This window comes from Fringilla coelebs (genome assembly GCF_963513975.1).
Source record: "Fringilla coelebs genome assembly, chromosome: 5".
Lineage (NCBI taxonomy): Eukaryota > Metazoa > Chordata > Aves > Passeriformes > Fringillidae > Fringilla > Fringilla coelebs.
The window spans coordinates 53544805-53567214 of record NC_140033.1 but is presented as its reverse complement, the minus strand read 5'-3'; the positions used below and the strand labels follow the sequence as shown (position 1 = coordinate 53567214).

The 22410-nt window shown below is 42.8% G+C and overlaps 1 protein-coding gene across 3 annotated transcripts in view; it reads left to right on the top strand.

The window, feature by feature from the left end:
- The window catches only part of CHST11 (carbohydrate sulfotransferase 11), a gene marked incomplete at both ends in the record, with an annotated part of 157235 nt that extends 135197 nt beyond the window's left edge, over nucleotides 1-22038 (top strand). For all 3 annotated transcript variants that reach the window (XM_084206319.1, XM_084206320.1, XM_084206321.1), the window contains one exon: nucleotides 21190-22038. In XM_084206319.1, coding sequence (XP_084062445.1) covers nucleotides 21190-22038 — 849 coding nt within the window. The remainder of the gene's footprint in view (nucleotides 1-21189) is intronic.
- Between the last annotated feature and the right edge of the window lie 372 nt (nucleotides 22039-22410).

The following is a 22410-nucleotide window of genomic DNA, read 5'->3' as shown; positions in this document are numbered from 1 at the left end:
TCACTATTCATAGAATCACAGAATGGTTTGGGTTGGAAGAGACCTTGCAGATCACCTAATTCCACCCCCCTGCCATGAGCAGGGACACCTTTCCCTGACTGCTCAATGTCACAGACTACTGAGGCTTGAACACAGGGCGTAACCCTGTCTCTGGTGCAAGTCCCAGTTGTGTGCTAGGCTGCCTGCCTGAAAGGCTGGAAGTTTTAATCTGATCCTCTTCATAGATATGGCTGCAAAAGGGTCCAAGGTAGTGGAAACCCAGTGCCTGTGCTGTGCAGTGACTGAAGTGACTGACAGTGGCATGAGCCAGGCATTTTCCTGAGCACCATCCAGAAATCAGCCTTTTCAACTGCAGGGCAAGAATTTCTCTCTCAGGTCTCTGTACCCATCTTTCTCATGTTTTATTCGGTCCCCAAGAGGGAATTTCATTGACATTACCCAATCCTCTGGGCATTATGGATCTGAAAGCAGAAATTTTATGGTCAGATTGCCAGAGTCTATGCATACAAAAAAATGTCAGCCTGCTGCAGCCCTGTATAAATCACAGGTAGAAACAGGAAGGTTTTTGTTCTGGCTCTCCATAGATCAGCCCATAAGCTCCTGGTTGGGCATTCCTACATCTTTGCATGCACCCCTAGACAATATTCTGTCTTGTAGCCATTGTGTGCAATATGGAAATTGATGTGATTGTGTAATACAGAAATTTCCAATGGAGGCACCTGTTCCTCTTACCTATGAATAAGGCTCCCCAGCCACTTACAGATGCACTGCACTTCATCTGAACCGTGAAGTGTAAAGCAGCTAATCTTTTTGATCAAAATTAGAATATTGAGATAAGAGCACTCCTCTTTCACTTACAATATCTGTATTGCTCTATTGCATTAACAGGATTCTGCATGACTAGTTTTTAACATATGAAGCACAAGGCAGTAGCTGTTTGTGCATCTAATAATAGTTATGCTATATCAATAAGCTGAGTATATCCATCTGTCTACTGAAGCATGCCCTTCACATGGGATTTGCCCAAAATAAGAACTTGCTGTTCCAAAAATCTGGTAACAGATATTGGAATGTTACTCAGAGCATGAAATAACTGCCTTGGCATGACCGTCCCATTGGCTCCTTGTGTCTGCAGAGGCAGGAAAAAATGACCTGTAAGTTTGGGAAAGTGTCTTCAGGTCAGAACTTACCAACCCTTGATGTCTCTATTAAGTTCTTCAAAGCAAGAGATCTTAAAACAAACCCTAGCACCAGAGAAGGCACCTGCAGAGAACTGTCAGTGTGTTCATCTAGACATCAGATTCTTCTCATCTGTTTGCGGTTCTCAGTCACATCACTGTGTAAACTTTGAAGACTGGACTCATGCTTAGGATATCAAAATACTTTCTTTTGTCTTTTTTTTTTTCCAATTCCTTCTGTATGAAAACTTGGCTGTGAAGCTTAATAATAAAACCCAAGGGCAGCTGTCCTCATAATATAAATCTCCCTTGTGTCAGTGGGCCATTCGCTGAGCCCTCAGCAGGATGCATTGCATCCTGCAAGAATTCTCATAACTTTCTCAGGTAGATATTTTCATCACTGCTGGACAGTTTCCATCATTTGAGGCTGATGAAACAGAGTAGCCCTGTAGAGGCATAGAGTCTGAAAACACTTGTAGATTTTCTGCTTTGTGGGGTTTTTTTTTACAAAAAACTTTTGTGCATTCCCTCATTATATAAAGTGGTGCTTTCTTCTGGAACTGCTGTTGATGCTCTACCCTAAGGCATTTGAAAGAAAACCTCTTACAACTGGCTTTCTAATGACAAGAACATTGCCGTAAAGCGGCAAAGTATGTTAATGTTATTTGTCTATGTTCCCGCTGTTTTTCATTTTCTTTGCCTTTTAATTTGGGTTTGCTTAGTTTCTCCATTATTTTACCATTTATTGGAACAGCACTCACCGGTCTCAGCTAGCAATCAGCCCTTCGTGGTTCTGGACATAGCACAAGCACAGTGGAGGAAATTATTAATTCCTTGAAGTCACTGACAAGCTTGACATTAATTTTCATAAGGCACATGATCCAATCCACAGTCTTCATGCAGTGAAATGTGGACATGGTAGAAATTTATGCTGTGCTTAATTCTGGCCTTGTTGGTGGCACATTTTTCACTGAGCACTGAACTCAATAAGAAAATTGAAAAGTGTGATACAGAAAGGGAGACTTTGGACAAGAAACTGGGAAAGCTTTACTTTGAATGTCTTGTTATTTTGGTATATTTACTGCTTGCAGAAGCTGATGTTGATGACAGGAGACCAGGACACTGTTGAGCATCTGTGGCTTGGCTCTGCCACAGACTCACCATGTCAGCATGACCAAGTTTCACATTAATTGGGCAGTGTTAATGTTTGCATACTTCACAGTGGGCCTGAGAGTTTGTAATTCTGGGGACTGCCCGTGCTCCTACATAGGCATAGACCGTTTGCTTGTTCAAAAGTGTCCCCAGTGAAAGGCTGCTGCTTTATGACTGCATGACAGATGGGCTTGGGCTAATCATGTTTTTATTAGTGTTCACCTCTTCAGTGTGCAGCAGTGAGAGCACTGCTGAGTGCTCTTCCTTAATCTCGTAAGTAAAGCCTGTGTTTTCTCTATCTGCAGGTCTTGCTAATTTAAATATAAAAGATAGGTTGTTGTGGTGAGTAATTGTTCATTGTCTAGGGTCAGATTTACAGCAGCTGAGCCTGGGAATAATCTGTATTTTCTCTGCTTTGTTGAGCTGCAGAGGGAACAATGCCTGATGACCACAACCAGAACTAGTCAAGCAGTTTCTTTTTTAGTTTTAATCACTTGCTATTTAAATGTCTGGAAGAGGCACTGATTTACAAGTCCTTGTAAACTTCACACAAGGTTCAGGAAGGTCATGAATGCACAGAAGGCAGGACCATTAGAAAAAGTAAAACAAGGGTGTCAGCATGTGCATTTTAAAAATGCATCTAAAATTTCTCTTCCAAAATTGTAATTGTTATTCTTCACAGTAGCTGTATAGCTGTGAGCTACCAATCAAATTACTCAGGCAACCTTGAACATAAAATTTTGGTGTGTAAGTAACATCCAAAAATGTTTTCTTGTGGTGCTAGAGGACCTTTTTAGTCATCCCATTTCTGCCCAACCTGTCTGATTCAGAGAGGCAGAGCTTTTTACATCTCCACGAAGTGATGTGTTACATCCCTAGCTGCATCCTCACGATTTCACATATCCACACATTCTGTTAACTTTGTCAATTTGGCAGCAAACCTATCATATTGGCCAGTTCTGGGAAACCAGGTGGTTAGAAATGCTCAAGCATCCATGAATCACCAAACACCAGGTTTTCCAGACACATGCATCAGTTTGGCTCTTCCAGCATGGCTGAGCTCAGTGGATGGGTCACTGTCCTGCTCTCCAGGTAGGTGGGTGACCTTGGGCAGGTGATGAGACCCATCACTACTCCTTTCTAATGGCATGACAGGGAGAACTGGACTCCTCTGTGGGCTTTTTGTCTGCCTTGGCTCCTGGCAAGGAATAGCTCAGGGCCCTTCTCCAGCTGTATGTCTTGCTCCCACTGATGGTGGCACTGGAGTTGGACGCAGTTCGTGGATTTTCTATTAAAAAAGTAATTATAGACTTTATTGCTGGGTGCCAAATCCATTTTTCCCTCTTTTGGGAGCTATTCAATAAACTTTATGTTCTGAGGTAGAGCAAAACTGTTGTAGTTTAATGCAGTGTTTTATGCCTCTTCCCTGTACTCTAACACCCGATCGTTGCTAATAGCCCAGTGTGGATTTTATTTTTTTTTCCTAAATTATATTAATAGGTCTGAAGTCCCCTGTGACTTGTCATTTCCCTCTGGACACTTACCCCTTCTTGCCCAGGAAGAAGCCAGTATTTCCAAGAGAAGTTGCCTGTACAGATTTGCCTTTCCAGGCGATCCACATCTGTGTTTATACTCCTTTCACAGAACCATCAGGCTTTGTTAGTGAAAGTTCTTGGGCATAAACCAGAACAAACCATGGCCTGGAAATGAAAAACAGCCTTACCAAAAATGAAAGCCCCATCCAAGAAATGCACATACAGAGCAACAAACTCAGAATTTAGGTTGTCACAGTGGTTTTCATTCAGCCTTTTCTAAATGGCACATTTCCACATTCATGATCTTCTGGGTATATTTAAGGGGGGATGGATTGGGAAAGGAAACTAACTTTAGCAGAATATAAAAGAAATGTTTCTCAACAGAGAAGTGCATGAGGATTATAGAATACTTTCCTCCCCTAAAGCAAATGTCCTTCAAAAACAAGACTAGGTGATGCATTGAATATGATACACTATGATACTCCTCAGCAGGAAGGGAAAGCATCTTTTCTAGATCACAGCTCTGATGGGGGAAAATCTTCAAAGGTTTTAAGAAGCCACTGGTGCAGTAACTCCCATATGTAGTTTTAACAATAATCATCTCCATAACACTTCAGGTAACCCTCCCTAATGCTCCACACTAGGATTTGGGATGAGCCATCATCCTCTACTGAGCAGAGAAGCTGGGTGACTTCTGGCAGTAACCCTTCTGTCCTATAGAATCTCTGTGTAACATGGTGTGAGCTCTGGGTTTCTTTCAGGGGTCATAGTGTTGGCATATGTCTCTTAATAACATCAGAAATTCCCAAGGAGACACATTTTCAAAGCATTTGGAAATCAAGAGGAAATTTTTATTAACTTCAATAGCTTTTGAACCAGGCCTATATGTGGGGATTTTTGTTTTGACATTGCCTAAGGGGTGGGGGGGAATTGGTTTTTTTGATAGTACAGCACCAGATTGCAGGCTCTGCATCTGTGGTTTTTTTTTAATTCAGAACAACTCTGCTTTTACTAGATTTGTGTTATCTCTTATTTTGCTACAATCTTTTTTGCATTTCATAAATATTAATTCCCCAAGCAGTCTCTTTTGTTTAGTAGTTTTAATCTATCACAGACTTTTCTGTTTTCCTTTCCTCTCTTGTCCCAGAGAGATGATATCCTCTGCCATCAAAAGCAAGTTTTCTTCCTTCTCCAAGGAAGCTCTTCTGTCCAGAGATGTAGGAGCAGTATTTTTGCTAAGTATCATTTTTGTTTCCTTCTCTGTATTCCTTCCCCTCCACTGTCTAACACCAGTGCCAGGCTCTGATTTCACTTGCTTCCTTGGAGGGAACAACTTTACTGATGTTGTGTTTTCTCTTGTCATCCATGGACAGACATTTTAGACCATTCACTTGTCTTTGCACTGATGTGGAGGTACCAGGCTGCTTTAGCAGATGCCATTCAAACCCAGAGGGCTGTTCCCAGGCAGGCTGTGGTTTTGTTACTGTTTGGAAGTTTTTTAATGGAATTGTTCAGACTGCTTGCTTTTCTTCATGTTTTCCTTCACCTTCTCTGCTGTGTTTCTAGTTATTTTTAGTGCCAATGAGTAAGTTGCGGTAGGCTGAAACAAGTCGGCAGATTTGTAGTACTTCATTTAAGCTGTACCCACTAACCAGCTTCTTGATACTACTTCTCTAAATTGGACTGGTTGGCTTAATATTGTCCACCTATTCCAGATAAACTGTTTGCTTCTCACCTTTCTCTTGTCTGCACTGAACCAGTATTGAAAAAAAAAAATCTAACTTCTATTTTTTGCTATGAGATTTACAGATCAATGAACTTCATGGTTTGGTTTTTCTTTTGCGTAACATACAGGTTGATTTTTGGGGCTGTAACAAACTCATACTATTAAATCAAAAACCAGACCAACACATGAAACTCTTTAATTTTGTACTTCAAGTGATTTTTTAAAAATCCTGGTACATCTTCGAGTACTCTGACTGTACTTAACTCTGATGACTTTCTGTGAGATCTCAGTGGTATTTAAGATAGTTGTTTTGATAAATAGAAAGCTATATGCATTACTGCAAAATATGCTAAATATTTTGCAATGGGCAGTGCCAAATGTCTGTTACTGATTTCTCGTAGACACCAAGTTGCTATGGAAGTTACATCCGAAGGTGAATCTCCCCAGTGTTGTTCAGAGAAGAAATGACAAGGAGGGAAAGGTGTAAGCCTAAACTGAATGCTTTGTGTATCTGTAATCTACTGATTCTGGCATTCTTTACTGCCACGTTTCTCAATGTGGAACTTGAGTCTCCAGTTTAATCCATTTACCTCGCCTGTCTGTAGCAGAAAGGACTAGAAACCTCAGGGAGGACAAGTATTTGGAGATATATCTTGTTCTGAAATTCTCCCAGAGCAGTACTAGGAACCAGTGCTGAAAACTAAATCCCATTTCCCCTCTTAAGAAAAAGACAAGATGAAGAAAATTGAAAGTGTTGATAGCCTTAGGTTGCTGAGTCTTGAGCCTGTCAGTTGCACTTGGACAGAGAAGAGGTGTTGGAAGAGGACAAGGTTCAGCTTGTGAAGATGGTAGAAGAATGCAGCAACACCTAACTGGTTCTTTGTGGCTGGCTTCTCACATCTGGAAAGTGGGGATGATGCTTTAAAGTTTGTAGATTGAAAAAGTACCAAATAAGTACTGAGTGTTATTTTTATCCCAGACCTTGATCTGCAATAGTGGCTCCAGGTGCAGCCTCAGGAGAAGTTATCCACCTGCCAGCACCTGCAGATAGATCCCTCTGCAGTTCATCTGAGCTTTATTTGGGAATAAGCATTTATTCCCATTGAACATACATCTGTTGCCTTCAGTCCCTAAAGAGGCTGGTCATAGCTAAAATATGCCCATGTTTTTGTGGACTCACGTCCGCTCCACTACCCACCACAGTGACCTGAGAGATCTCATAGTACTTCTAACAAGCTGCAGTTAGTAGTACTATGAGTACTTTGAGGCTGCAGTTGTGGCCCTGAGATTTACTGATGTCAATTGATCCTCAAAAACTAAGCAGGGTCCAGAGGATGGAAGGGGCACAATCCTGTCTGCAATGGGTGAAGATGGAACAAAAAATATTGTAACAATGATGTGCAGGCTCTTCATAGCTTAGCTGTCTGTTGGGCAGTTCAGGTTTTCTCAGTTCATCTTGGCAAGTGTTTTCTTCTCCTGGAAACAGTTGAGTGAACCAGCAGTTTGTCTCTGCTCAGGTGGTTTTTCTCTCTCCAGAGCTGCAGACAAGAGGACATGAATCATGAAAAGCAAAACAGGAGCAGATGTTCTGCATCAGGTTTAAAGTAGCAGTGTATGGTAGCTGCTTTATCTCAATCTCCTAAGAATACCTGTGTTTTGGGGCAGCCTTCTGCTTATCCTGTATAGCATCCGTGTCTTCCTTTGAAAATGTTTGCATCTCCCCCACTCTTCTCCCAGCCCTCCCATGGGTTTGAAAGTTTAACTTGGGCTCCAGTGATGTTGAGGGCAGCTTGCAAAAGGGGTTGTTTAATGGAGAACAGTCAAAGAGAGAGAGAGGGAAGAGCAGCGAGAGGCAGAAGTGGAAGAGAAGCTCAGGTGGAAGGAAGAGTTAATGCTAACCTTAAAATAACTGGGATTACCTTAGACCCTCTATCGCATTAACCTGGGGCTGAGGTGAACATGGTGGTGTTAATAGGGTGAGTTAAGGGGCCAAACCACTTCTGAAGAGCGCTGGGAAGAGGGACTGAAGTTGTGGGCTTGGACTTGCAGGTGCACAAAGAGAGGTGGTGGGAGAGCTGGAGTAAGAGAGTGCCTGGGAAAGCAGAATAAATTGAATGAAATTAGAGTTTGTTCCTGGAAGCAGTGTATCTCGTGTACTGCTTTCCCCATGAACAAAGTTTATTTTTAAACAAACAAAGCCAGAGATAAAGTTAGGTCATGAAGCAGGAAGTTAATATCTCTGAAAACAGGAGAAGTTGGGAAGAGGCTTTGTGAGACTTCCCTGCTCATGCTGGCTGGGATACACATCAGTGGAAGATACCCATGGGATAGATTGCACGATTGGACATAGAGTTGCAAACACCAGATCAAAAGTGTTTAAGTATGGTCCTTACAAATGGGCTTTCGTGCAGTGACCTGCTCCCGCTAGCATTAACCATCCGTAGGAATTTAGAAACAACAGGATAAACAGACTCGTGAAATCAGTTTTATATTTGAAATGCAAAGCTAAGACGGTTGAAAGCAGTTTGGATGTCATTGTTAATCCCTAGGTCAGCTGTGCTGATATATCTCATAAAAGACAGGATATGTTCAAAGAGCAAAATCCACTGCTCATTATCAGCATGTTTGTGGAGACATTTGTGCCATGGAAGCACTCCCATCTGAAGGGCACAGAGCATTGGCAGCTCTCCCTGCCTTGACAAGACAGTTCCTGCAGCAGGCAATGTTGTGGGTTGGAGGAGAAACCTTGAGCTCTTCATTCATGGATCTAGTGGGTGGAAGCTCCTGCAGTGTCTGAAATGACAGCTCTCTTAGCAAGAAACTGTAATTTAGGTGTACTACTTCTGTCAGGCTTCCTACATTATGTGAACTTGTCACTTTTCCTTGCTCCCATGAATTATATGTCCATGTCACCTGGCAGCTCTGGAGAAGGACAACCTCTGTTCACTACACCAGAACATCATCTACTGCCAGTATTTCTCAGGAGCCATCAGACATCTCTGCTGTCTTGACTGAAATCATCAGGCAGTAGTTCCAGGTACTGACTGAGTATGCACCATGGATCCCTCTCACACCCACCCTACTAAGAAAAATCAGCAACAAACGTGTTTTTTCCCTCCACTTTGCCACTGATGTTTTTTCAATCCTACCTAGTTATACATCAGAATGTGTTTCAGTGATTCAGGACAGCCTGGGAGCACCCATTAGTCCTGGTCTGTGACCCACATAACTGCTTGTGCCATCTGGGTGCTTACTGCTTGGATGTGGGTAGGGATGCATATACAAGTATCCATAGGTATGTACAGAGGGAGATGCATGCATTCCTGCCTAACTTCTTGGCATTATTGTTCATCAAATAGAAAATAAGCAGCTTATGAAAGCAAAACAGACTGGAAACCATAACAGACTGGTAAGGGTGGGCAAGCAGAAGTCAGGGGTAGCTGACAACAACAACAAGCTGCACAGTGAGTGTGAACTGCCAGGCTGTGTGTCCTACCTGAGCTGAGGAGGAGCTGGCCCTGCTGTGAGCAGCTCCAGGCCAAGCTCACCCTGTGCCACCGAGGAGCCTGCGGAGGCAGCACAGGCCGGGCTGTGTGTGGGACAGAGCCGCCCTGTTCCCCACGGCGGCAGCAGCAGGCACGGTTCCACGGAGCACACAGGCGCTTTGCCACGGAGCCTCACAGAGCACACACTCTTGGCTCCGCTCGCCCCGCAGCTGAATGCCTCGACTCATTGCCGGCTGTCAGACCACGTCTCTTCGGGCTGCGGGTTGGCAGCTGTCCGCCTCGCCTCACTGCTCAGGGACAGGGCAGAGCCTCCCGATCTTTCCATGCCCTCCGCACTCGCCAAGGCCCTTGCCTGGTGCTGCAGGCTTGTTAGCTCGGGGACAGCAGGGACCTGCTCCAGGGGGCTTTGCATGCGGAGCGAGAGCTGGCTGAAATCTCAGTCCTGGAGCTCTGTTTTCTTCCCATCTTTGCTGGCATGCTTTAGCTGCAGGTGGGATAAGGGAACGAGAGTAAGGAACAGGGAGCCAGCCCTTTCAGCAGATAGAGAGGGAGCTGATGAGACGCTGGCATGCCTTCAGCATCTGTGAAAGGAGCAGAGGGCAAGGACACACTACTTGGCTGCAGCAAGAGAAGGATCCCAGAAGCCTGAGCTCAGAGCAAGGACACAGTACTTGGCTGCAGCAAGAGAATGATCCCAGAAGGCTGAGCTCAGAGAGGCCTTTTCTGCTCATTTTCTTTGAGAAGTTTAAAAAAGTATGAGCTTTTAAAAAAAAAAGGAAGAGAGGATGATGTGCAATTTCTTTCAGGCTGTAGTTGAGGTGACAGTTTGAAAAAAATAGCTGCCATTTAAAGAAACACTAAGAATTTGTTCTTTTATTGTACACAGTCCCTAAATAGATCTGTTATTAGATGACACTGAGAACCCTTAGAAATCACAGTAAACGCAGCTGTAGAGGTGACGAAAATGAATAAGGCATCATACTAATATTCGTACCTTCCAGTTGTCTTGAATGGCTGACAAAAGGGACTTTTAACATTATTCTCATGCTCTGATGTAAGAAGAATTAAAGAGAAGTCAGATGCTTAAAAATGCAAGCCAAGTTATCCTAGGCTTGTCAGGATTTAAGGAAGATTACCTAGCTGCATTTTCTGTTCTTTTATTTCTGTGCTGAGGAACCCAGGAAGACTGGAAGTTTCCAGCAAGGGCCTGGTGGTTGGATCCAGAGAATGTTGCATGTTGTCTGTGTGGAGCGGGCACAGTGGGTGGAGCATGTTGGCATTGGTGAGGAGGTGTCAGTGGCCAGCAGGAAAAGCAGACTTATGGATGTGCTCTTTGTCTCCCAGCCAGCCTCTGGTAGAATCACTTGTGATTGGCTATGGGAGTGGGTTTATTTTTGTGTACAAAGACTAAAACAGCTGAGGGTTTCAACAGTAACAGAAAACATTGAAAAAGCAAATTATTTCCACTCCTGTGTCATGGTTCATCTTCTGACTTTTGTCTTGATCCCTCTTTGGGCCCAGTCCTGACAGAATTATAGTTGGGCTGAAGGACTGCTGGTTGGCTTGTTTGGGACTGAGCATCCCTCGGGGCTGGAGTCACTGGGGTTTATCTCAATAAAGAATAAATCAGACCTAGGAAGCCATTGATGAAGCAGGCTTTTTGTGCTAACCCGTAATTTCTGTGCTACATTCTGAAGCAGGAAAATTTCCTGGGAAGCCTGTTGTAATTAAGAATATAAATGAATGCTAGCATTTTAGTATAAGAAACCTTTTGTTTTTTCAAGCAGGAGGTCATCTAATTCTTTTTGAACAGCAGCAGAAAAGTGAAAGGTTTCGAGTTAACTGTAATTAAGGCCATGGAGAATGAGCAACCCTGATTAGTCACGTTCTGTGAGCTTTACTGAGCAGCACAGTCAAACGTGCCAGAAAAAGTTACCTTAGCAAGGTTTAGTCTGAGCACAATATAACCTTACCAAGAGGAAGTAAAATAAACTTAATGTTAATTTGTGATAGTTTAGTCAAGGAGAAGAAAATCATTACCCAAAGGGTTTAGGTATTTTGCCAGTCTGTGCCAGGATGAATTAATCCAGATCATTGCAAGAAAAGAGAGCCATACTGAGATAGAAGTTGCAATCTGTTCTTGTTTCTGACACTGACCTTCTGGGAGGGTGAGATTAGCTCTCTGTTCCCTGTCTTCTCTGGACCTTGGCACCATCCAGTTAAACTGGAGCAAGGCTCACAGGGCAGACCTTACAGCAGAGTTACACATGGCAGGCATCAGCACTTCTACTTCCAGCCTCTTACCTTAAAAATAACAACACAGTATTTCTTGATGAAGGCCTGAACCTGCATCCCTGACCCACAGGAGTAGCATTCACCTGACCTGCTGAGAGATATTGGAAGGGACATCCCACAGTGTCCCATTGTCCCAACCAAATGCCTGCTTGGATTGGGGAACAACTAAACACACTAAACACATAATTGCAGGGTTGCCCTCTCCTTGAGGGGGTTGCTAAAGCCCATGAATTATATGTAAGGAAACCAGCTATGCAGCAACTCTCTCCTATTTCTCCTATTTGGGTTTCAAAAGCTCTGGGTGTGCTGCACACTGAGTTAAAAATTGGAAACATATTACCTGGATTTAGCATGGGACCGAGTAAATTGTATTCACTTAAAATAGCAGATATCCTGCTGAGGAAAAAAATAAGTATTTCTACTCGACTGTGTGACACCTAAACTGCAACCTGGAGGTACAGGAGGAGGATTTGTGTTACTGAGAAATCCATAAATGTTGGCTGCCAGGTCAGAGCTGCTGAGGGGAGCAAGGCACATATGTCCCAGACAATTCCAGGCATTCAGACCTCCTGCATCTCCTCCCCACGTCCTGTGCAGGGTTTCATGCGGTTTCTGTCTGAGCTCCTGTCTGGTCTCTGCCCATCCCGGAGGTGGATGGTGTTGCCTTTTCCTCAGGGAGGTTTCATTCACAGCACTGACTGGCCCCTGCATGTATGGCTCTGCAATGTTGGCCAAAAGCCTTGCTCCTGGAGTGCGCGAAATACTGAGATTTATGATAGTGAGCTTAGTTTACAGAAGCCACCATCCCATGTTTGCAAAGCTTGAAGGACCTGAAAGACACCACCTGCCTATGTGGTGGGATGATTTGAGTCCTTTTCCCTTTTTGAGCAGACAGATGTTCCCAAAGCTGGACATTCCTCATTCTGTCTCAGCACAGATGTATCTTACCTTTCTGTTAGGATTTATCCTGTATCTGAGTCTCTCTTGTTTAGCTCTGTGACTACTACTCCTAACCAGACTGAGTCCAAATTATTCCTTTCCTCCTCATGGAATTTCTTATGTATTTTTGTATTTACATATCTACTCTATCCTGTTTCCTCACTCCACCCAGTTTATCTCACCCCTGTAACCACAACTCCTTGCAACACAGAAACAAATGTCAGTTTTTCCATTGTCTCCTAGATGCCAGCTATGTTAAAATGTTGTTTCTTTGTTTTTTAAGGGCTACTCCCAGCTCCACCCTGGCTGACTCCATGTATGCCCAGCCCAGTGCTCCTCCTTGTGCATCATTCTGATGTCCATGGTGTGCCTTTTCCTAACCAATTCTCAAGCTTTTCCTTGAAAATCATATCTACAGCTCGCACAGTAAAGATGTAATAGCAGAGTGCAGCAGTTACAGGTCACTCACTTGGTTTTGAGCTACCCAACCCATGTGCTTTTCCCTGAGTTTGGGTTGTGCCAGTTAATGTTTCATCTATGCCCCAACTGTAACCTGGCAGTTGTGAGATAAAAAGTGGAAGCCTTTTTGAGCCAGTCTGCTGTCCCTGCTGGCTTGAAGACAGTTCTGCAAGCCTGGCCCTTTCCCGAGCGCCTGTGCACAGCAGCAGAGTATCCTTGGGAAAGGAGGGTTAGAGGGACAGTAGTTGTGTCCCTGTGTGTTACAGGTTCCACCCACAGGTCTGGAGAGCATGAGCTCAGCCCCAGCCATCAGAAGTGTGCACGTCTGTCCATGTGCATGTATGTGTTGGAGGGGAAAGGACAGAGAGTTTTCATTTTAAAATGAAATTCATACAATAGCCAGACCTTTCAGATTTTTCATGCAAAAAGTGATTTATTGCTGCACTTACAGAATGAGCCAGGAGCAAACGGATTCATCACACACCATCCTTTCATGCCAGAGCGGCAGCGAGCAGCTGTGGCGGTTGTGCAGAGAGGTCAGGTCCCACCATAGAGCCTGTGCCATGGGAAAGCAGCACAGCTCCATCACCCTCACCCCACCATGGCTGCTGAGGTCCCAGCCTGAGTTTCATCTATTTCTTCTTGTTGTGAGAGGAAAAAAAAAAAAAAAAAAAAAAAGATTGATCATCTATTCCCCTTCTCCCCCTCCTTTTGTTTGGCTGATAGGAAGACAGTGCAAAGTGCTCTTTGTACAAGCAACACGAAGCTCCAAACTCATCTTCTATAAATTAAATCACAGTAAGCCCACTGGCATGAAGATTGCTTGCTTTAAGTGTTCCCAGCTCAAGACTTCCCCGGCCCTCTGTGAAGATTTCCTACCTCTTGCATGTATTCCACTTAAACTCAATCACTTCACTTTTTTCCTGCCGTGTGTCTATAATATTTCTCCAGAGCTTCAGAACAGCAGTATGCATATCAACACATCCTTCACCCTCTATATGGCCAGGCCATAGGTCTTTCTGCATGATCTTCCTTGGGACTTCCAACTTTTCACTCTCCTTGTTCAGAGGAGACACTTTACAAGATTTATACATTTATCTTATTAGCCCCAAACCCTATGTATGAATCCTAATAGCAAATAGTTCTTATTAGGGAGAATGGGAATGGACAGGCTTCCCAAGATGTTTGGGATTATGCAGGAGAAGGTGGCATTGGAAGGGAGCTGGTTCTTTTTTTCCTGGATCAGTAACTTGTATGATAGTTTTAGCCTGATTAAAAAGCTGATTTTCTATGCAGCTGTGTCATTTATTGTCAGTCTGATTTTTCAAGATTTTGCATCATTTTGCCTCTCTGTGATACTTTACTTTCTCTCCAAGATGAAAAGGCCAATACTTAATGACCTAGTTGCGAAGTTTTCCCAGGATAGTATCAGCATCTGTGGCTGCATGTGTGTCTGTTGCCAGGTTTTGCCTGTTTCAGCGTTGTTTTTTTTTCTAGCACAAAAGTAGTATTTGTCTAGTACCTGGTCAAAGAAGAGTGAAGGCCAAAGTTGATGTGGGTTTGGGATTTAATTAAATCATTGTAGTCCCCACAGTAATGCTGAATTATCTCACCCTTCTCTGCTGTGCCCTTCTCTGAGTGCACACAGACACACAGGGACAAAGCTGGGGACGTGCATAAGAAGAGGAAGGAGGGAATGTATGAAGCAATTTGGGATTTTTGGCAATACAGTGTTGGCAGCTACTGTGTATGACTGTTTTACTTTCAAGAGCTTTGATCCTTCTTTTCATAGCCCTGGTGCATTCTCTGCAATGGGAACTGAAAAGGTTTTGGAAAAGTTAAGTCAAAATTAATATGCTGTGAAATGTGAAGTAAATCAAACTATGAAAAGCTGCAAAGCTATTACTTTAAAAAAATGTTGCAGTTCAGGTCAGTTTAATAAAATCCCTTTATCTAAAATTCAATTGTTCTTTTATATACAGTGTTTTGATTTGTACAGCTACAATTGTCTGACTGTCATTTGTAGAAATCTGCACAGAGTAATAATTATTTGTGATGATTTGAGAAATGCTTGGACTGTCAAGTATGAAAAATTGCTGGTTCCCCATTATTGTCTAATGCTGAACATTTTGACGAATACAATCTAGAAATTGGTGTATAGCACATATATACATTAAGTTAGGTAATTATGGATGCAAATTGTAAAAGCCAAGTCTTAAAATAGTCTAAACCATGTTTGTAACTTTAAGGCTCTCCATCAAGGTTTCAAGAATCTTATTCACACCTTTCATGTGAAAACAGGATTGAAAACATGCTTGCATGTAACCTCATACTCAAAAATCCCCCACCCTTTTAGCATCTGGGAAAACAAAAGTAATACTAAAAAACATTTTGTATATTGAATAACAAATACCTCCTAGAATTCAGATGGTGTAATTGATAGGCTGGGGGAAGGAGAGCTGATAATAACTGAGATTTCAGACAACTGACTCTCTTGATATCACACCAGAACCATTAGTGCCTCCTATAGTCTGTCTGACAGTTCTCACTTAAAGACCTTTCTTTCCCTGGATTCTGAGGCTGCTATACACACCCCTTCTGAACAAGTACTATTAAGAAGAATTTGGTGGAGATGAGCGCTGATTTTAGCAGTACTGGATAGACCCAGCTAGGTGTCAGCTGGTTTTTAGTTGATGGACCACAGATGAGGGGAGCTCTGTAGCAATTAGTAGAGTTCTAGCACAGGACACAAACCAAACCTCCAAACACAAAGGTAACTGAAGAATTAAAGGCAGATGCAAAGTCTTCATTAGGGCGAAATTGAAGACAAAAATCAATTTAGCAAGGAATGGGCCTGCAAACGCCATTCACGATATTTATCCTCTTTATTCCATGCTAAACTAATTTTGATAATTTTGCCCTTCAGTCTGCCATGATCAAGTGTCATGTTAGCAGTCCCAGCATAGGCTGGTTGTGAGCCTGGTTACAGTAATACAGAACTAGCTGCAGGCAATGCAATAGAATTAAACAAAACCCTGCCTGGTAAATGTGAAGGGTTTCACCCTGTTTTGAGTGACATTTCAGTATTTCCATCCTTCTATTAAAAAACTGATTTCAGTACAGGTACCTGTGAATTGACTTGATCTCTGCACCTAGTTTTCAGTAGACTATTATATTCAGAAAAAAAAAATTCCCTGTTGTTTAAATCTGTACTTGATGCTTGGCCATCAAGGTTGGAAAGGTCTTCAAAGATTGCTTTATCCTGCTGTGCCTAAGTAACCAGAAGGACATACTTCCCATCTCATTAGTCTGGTTTACCTTGAATAACCTTTGCCTGTAATGAGTTGATGACTGCCAGTTGGTTAGCATATGCATTTCTGGTCAGCATATTCTCTAGTGCTCTCCGCAAAACACCCTCCTGCCCCCCCTGTACACACACAGCCACCTTCCACTAAACAGAAGACATCCACATGGGCAGACTGTGCTGGACTGTGCTGGACTTTCCTCCCTTGTTACTTTGGGACTGATAGAGATGAGAAGCTTCTGGGATCAGAGTGTCCCCAGACTACTTTTTTCTTTTTCTTCTTTTAATGCCACTGAGCTTAGAAGTCTCCCACTGCTCATGTCGCTTCATTGTTCAACTTGGTTGCTGCCTCAGAAAAGGAAAGAAAACTTTGATCTTGACATGCCCTTCTTCTCTGTCCCCCTTTACAACTTCTGCAGGAAAACAAAAATATTAAGTGCATCTCTGGTATCAATCCTTTCAGGGGAGAACAGTGGGAGAACAGCTGCTTTTATCAGATATCTTCCCAAAACCTTTAATGGCCTGATGAAGTCCAAGTTGAGCTGTCAGAGGATGCACCCGAGCACAGACTTTATCACCATCCCCACACTGCTCTCAGGGTAATCTGCACACAGGCTTAAAAGTGTCCTCTCCCAAAGTGGATTTACACCATTACTTATTGTGGTTTCTAGAACTGAGGGGTCAGCAGGGACCTCTGGTAATACAGCCATCAGTGTCCAGGCAGCAGCTGCACACTCACGACTCTGCTGTAGCCTCCTCTGCTACAGCTTTGGGGGAAGAAAAGTCCATGACCCCAATTGTTTGTCTTGTCCTTCACCATCCATGTGTTTAAAGATATCCGTTCCTTGGATTGTCTCTCTGGCTGCTTAAATTTGTGGGGTATATTTTCCTCATTAGCTGTGACCACATTTGCACTTCTTCCCTGGCCAAGTGGGTCTCTAGTTTAAACAAATGTGTTTCCAGCGTCATTTAAACTTACTGTTTCTCCAGGTCCCTTTACCAGCTTCAGGAGTGAAATTGTTATGTGGCTTAAAAGTCTTGCCTGTAACTTTAAAAGAAGAGGAACCATATTACCATCAGCTAACTCACTGTTAATGTATGGTTTCAAAATACAATATTGAAAATGCTCTTATGATTACCTTCCATGGTGCTGGAGCATGTCCTTTGTGTAAAGGAGAGTTTGGTGGTTCTTTCAGGATTCCATTAAAGGCTCTCAGGTGCCTTACCTGGCCTTTCACTCTAGCAAGTTCAATGAGACTTTCCTATCAGCCACTCTTCAGCAAGGGGGCTGTTGCCATCAAACCTCTAGGAGAGCCAGCAGGACTCTGTGTCTCAGGGGGAAGCAGGTAGGTCAGCTTTTTCAGGGTGCATCAGCTGTGTTGGCTTCAGAAGAAATGAGCTTTATACACGTGGCATTGTTCTAAGACAGTCACTAGATTGGCCTTTTATCTTTTGTTTGTTTGTTTTAATAAACTGAAGTCAGTAGAATGGAATAAAAAGGAAGTCAAGCTTTCTATTTCCTATGTGGCCCTTCATCTGTCAGCCTTCCAAAGGGTGCTGTCATTGATGAGAACTAGACAATCCCCTTTTACTGTTGCATGCTATTTAATATGCATTCTGTGTGCCCCCAGGCAGGTCAGAGCACATGCACAGCTCACTCTGGGGTGTTGCTGTGTGTGGGGAGATGGAATGTAAGAAAATAGTGCAGCAGGTAATCTCACAGCTGAGGAGTTGCTGCAGAACCAATTAGTAAAGATTAAAAACAGGCCCACCTCTCAACAAGCCATACCTGTATCCAATAAGAGCAAGTGCTACAAAAGAGCAGGTTGGCTAGCTGTGAGGAGAGAGTTGCCGTTTGTTGACTAGCTGTGAAGAGAGCTGCAGTTTGCTGCTAGCTGTGAGGAGAGAGCTGCAGCTTGCTGGCTAGCTATGGGGAGAGATGGTGTTTGTTGGCTGTGCTGAGAAGAGAGATGGATATGTTGCTGTGAAGGTGAGGAGTCAGATGACTGCTGCAGGGACCAGGGACAGGCAGCGCATATAGAAGCTGCATTTCAAAGAACTTCAAGGACGTATGAGGCCCTGGAGATGTAAAATCCTTGTGCTATAACAACCCTAGAATTTGTGCTAAGGCGACAGCTGTGTACTTAGTAATGTGGCTTTTATGCCATTTCTTCATTTTTTTCCCATGTTAAAAAGAATGAGAGGAAAGTACCACTTTAAAATGCACAAGTGTAATCTTCTAAATTAATTTAATGTAGTACAAGCTCATTGGTAATTGCAAATACTAAGGCTGCGTTTTTCCCCTTACTCTAAATGTCTGAAATCTCATAATGTTAATGTATGGGGAAGTGCTTAGCCTATTGATGGAGGAATGAAATCAGGAGCAAAGCACAGCTCTACAAAGATTCATCTGCAGATTAGGGGTCTGAAGCAACCATTAGATTATCAAATCTGACCTTCTATCTAATACAGACCATAGAATCTCATCCACTTAATTCTGTATTTATCCTAAGAACAGCACCAGAAAATCAGATACAGTGCATTAACATATTATAATGTAGCAATATATTCAGGCCTTTCTCTTTCCTCTCTCTTCTTTCTCTCTCTCTTTCTTTCTCTCTCTCTTTCTTTCTCTCTCTCTTTCTCTCTCTCTTTCTTTCTCTCTCTCTTTCTTTCTCTCTCTCTTTCTTTCTCTCTCTCTTTCTTTCTCTCTCTCTCTTTCTCTCTCTCTCTTTCTCTCTCTCTCTCTTTCTCTCTCTCTCTTTCTCTCTCTCTCTTTCTCTCTCTCTCTTTCTCTCTCTTTCTCTCTCTCTTTCTCTCTCTCTCTTTCTCTCTCTCTTTCTCTCTCTCTTTCTCTTTCTTTCTCTTTCTCTTTCTCTCTCTCTCTTTCTCTTTCTCTCTCTCTTTCTCTTTCTCTCTCTCTCTTTTTCTCTTTCTCTCTCTCTCTCTCTCTTTCTTCCAAAACCTGGGGCAAACAGCACTCCAGTGCTATATGATTTTTGATTAAAATCTGCAGGAGGAGAGATTTCAGCTTTTTATTTGCAAAAGAGAATTTGTATGTCTGTGTTTTTGCATAGGGTTTTGTTTAGTTCTTTGAAAATTATTGACTGGTAACTAACAAGTATAGAGCTGGTTGAGATCCATTACTTCTGTTTTGCTCTGAGGACATCATAAATTGAAAGAGGGAATTTTTTTTTAAACAGAAAAAGTAATTTTCTTGAAAAATGGTTCTTGACAACTGCTTTCTAACATCTAATTTGGAAACTCCCTGCCAGTCAGTTTTCCTAGGAAGCACAAAGCACATTTCACATCTGGCTTCTCATCTCTTTGACTGTAACATAAAACTGCCCTTGAAGAGCACCTGGGAGTTATCCAGGGGGATACCACACACACATAAAAGACAAGCCACACTGTCTAAAAGAACTGCACTGGGCTAGTGCACATTTTAACCACTAGCCAGCATTTTACTGAACAGAGGAGCAAAAGAGATGAGGAAAGTATCAGGGAATTCAGAGGAGAAGTGGTGGGCAGCACTGTGCAAAATACAGAGGTCCCAGGCTCGCCACATATGCCCTCTCTTGAAGAAAAAGTCATCCCGCCCAGAGCTGACCTGCAGCACCCCCTTGGTGTTGCTCATACCATGGAGACATTTCTCTGCAACCCACCACAGCCCAGGCAGAGGGAGAGTCTCTGTTGCTCACATGCTGCAAAAGCTTTTGCTGCCCTTTGGGTGAGTGAAACTTGGGCTCTTAGCACTAGTCTGTAACAAAACAATTTCTATTTCTTTTCTCTGCAAAGCTCAGAAGTCCTGCAAGTGTGTTGGTCCCATTTTGGAGTTTCATTTGGGTTTCAACTCCAAAGTTCATTTGGATTCTGTTCTTTGAGTTTTGATGGGTTTTTAAAATATGAATCATGGCTAAGTACTGCTATTGAAAGCAGAGATTTGACCCATGACTGCACGAACTGGAGGTTCAGAACTCCCAAGCTGGTGCAAAACCATTTGCTAAGGACAGAGGGTTTTCCCTGGCATGTACTGTTTTCTTCTGGTATACTGGCAGGGAGAAAGACCCCTATAACCAAAGGAACACACATAGCAGGTGCATAGAGTCTTCATTGCCTCAAATACTTCTTTTCAGTGTCCTGTGATTCATGTTAATTCAACAAGGTACAAGATAAATACTTTCGAAAGACTAGCATACAAGAAGGAATCTCAGACCTCCTTGCCTATTAAATAGGAAGGTCAATACTTGCCTTAATTCTTGTCTTTGAGGCTAAATTAGTTATTGAGCATAAGGTTCTTCGAAATTCACAGGTAAGTAGTGTTAAATAAATGTAAATAACATTGCCAACATCTTCCCACTCTTGCTTTGATGCAGTTTATTCTCAATAAGTAATAAGGTATTTGGAGCAGTGAGGATAGGGCTGCACAGAAAAGCCCCGTGCCATAGAGACCTCTGACTAACCAAACACAGGAGTCCTGCACTGGCATGGTCTGAATGAGTCTTCCTCTTGGAGAGTTGCAGGAATATCCATGGACTTCATTTATTCTGGCTGTAGCCAGAATAAATATAAGCCATATTCAAGGTCATAGCCAAGAAACAAGCCATGACTATTAAATTTTCTGACCAAAAAGACTCCAGTAACAAGAACACACAGTATTTTAATTTTGTCAAATTTTTCAGGATCTTCCTACCCTATCTTGGCAGCAAAAGGTCCAACACTGCTGTAGCTATGGGTTTAGCTGCAGAGTGGAGGCAAAATTTGTTTTCCAGGCCTAAGAGAAGCAGTGACCACATCTCAGGATGAGAGTTCTGTAAATACCCTTGCCACCATGCTGTGTGAGCAGTTGTGCTCCTTAATATTGTCTTCAAAGCAACACTCTGGATGCTCTGTGAACAGCATTTAATCAGTGTGTATCAAGAAGTTTTGAGACAAAAACAGTTCATCTTCTAGAATAGTGTCAGTTGTACTCAGCCACATAATGAATTATTCCATGCAGGGAAAGATCTGCTTTTCTATGAATTTGTATAATAAGCAAAAAAGGCATTGAGAGTTTCCCAGCCCTTAACCTGCTGTGCCTGTGCTTCCTTTGCAGTTGTCCAACACAGCAATTCTTCATCAGATCAGACGAGACCAAGTGACAGACACATGCCGAGCAAACAGCATGTCCAGCAGGAAGCGCCGTGTGCTGACACCCAACGATCTCAAGCACCTGGTCGTGGATGAGGATCATGAAATGATCTATTGCTATGTTCCCAAAGTGGCCTGCACAAACTGGAAGAGAGTCATGATGGTTCTTACGGGAAGAGGGAAGTACAGTGATCCGATGGAAATCCCGGCCAACGAAGCCCACGTTTCTTCAAACCTGAAGACCCTCAACCAGTACAGCATCCCAGAGATCAACCACCGCTTGAAAAACTACATGAAGTTCCTCTTTGTTCGCGAGCCTTTTGAAAGACTGGTGTCAGCCTACAGGAACAAGTTCACCCAGAAGTACAACACTTCCTTCCACAAGCGATACGGCACCAAAATCGTGAGGCGCCAGAGGAAAAACGCAACCCAGGAGGCTCTGCGGAAAGGTGATGATGTGAAATTTGAAGAGTTCGTGGCATATCTCATCGACCCACACACCCAAAGAGAAGAGCCCTTCAACGAGCACTGGCAGACTGTGTACTCCCTCTGCCACCCGTGCCACATCCACTACGACCTCATAGGAAAGTACGAAACACTTGAAGAGGATTCAAATTATGTTCTCCAGCTGGCAGGAGTAGGCAACTACCTGAAATTCCCCACCTATGCAAAGTCTACGAGAACTACTGATGAAATGACCACAGAGTTCTTCCAGAACATCAGCTCCTTGCACCAAACGCAGCTGTATGAAGTCTACAAACTTGATTTTTTAATGTTTAATTACTCAGTGCCAAGCTACCTGAAATTGGAATGAGGGATGGGTTGGGGAAAAGAGGGGAGAGAAAGGCTGTTTTATTTAAGATTTCTATTTGTCATAATAAATATGGAGAATGGGTTATTTTGTAAATTAATATTTTCTTTTTTTTGAATGATGCTGCGAGCAGCACAGTCAAAATTATTTAAATCAACTGTAAGAAAGGACAGCTCTCTTTGCAGGGTAACAGGATTGTGACGATCTAGCTGTAGAAATGAATAATACTGCTACACTGTGTAAGCAAGTGTTAATTGTGTTCTCGTGAATTTCATTGATCTTGCATTCCTCCGGTTCTAATTAATGTTATTTATACTTATTTAAAACATTGTCTCTTGGTAAGTTTCACTTCAGCAGCAGAGATAGGATAACGTG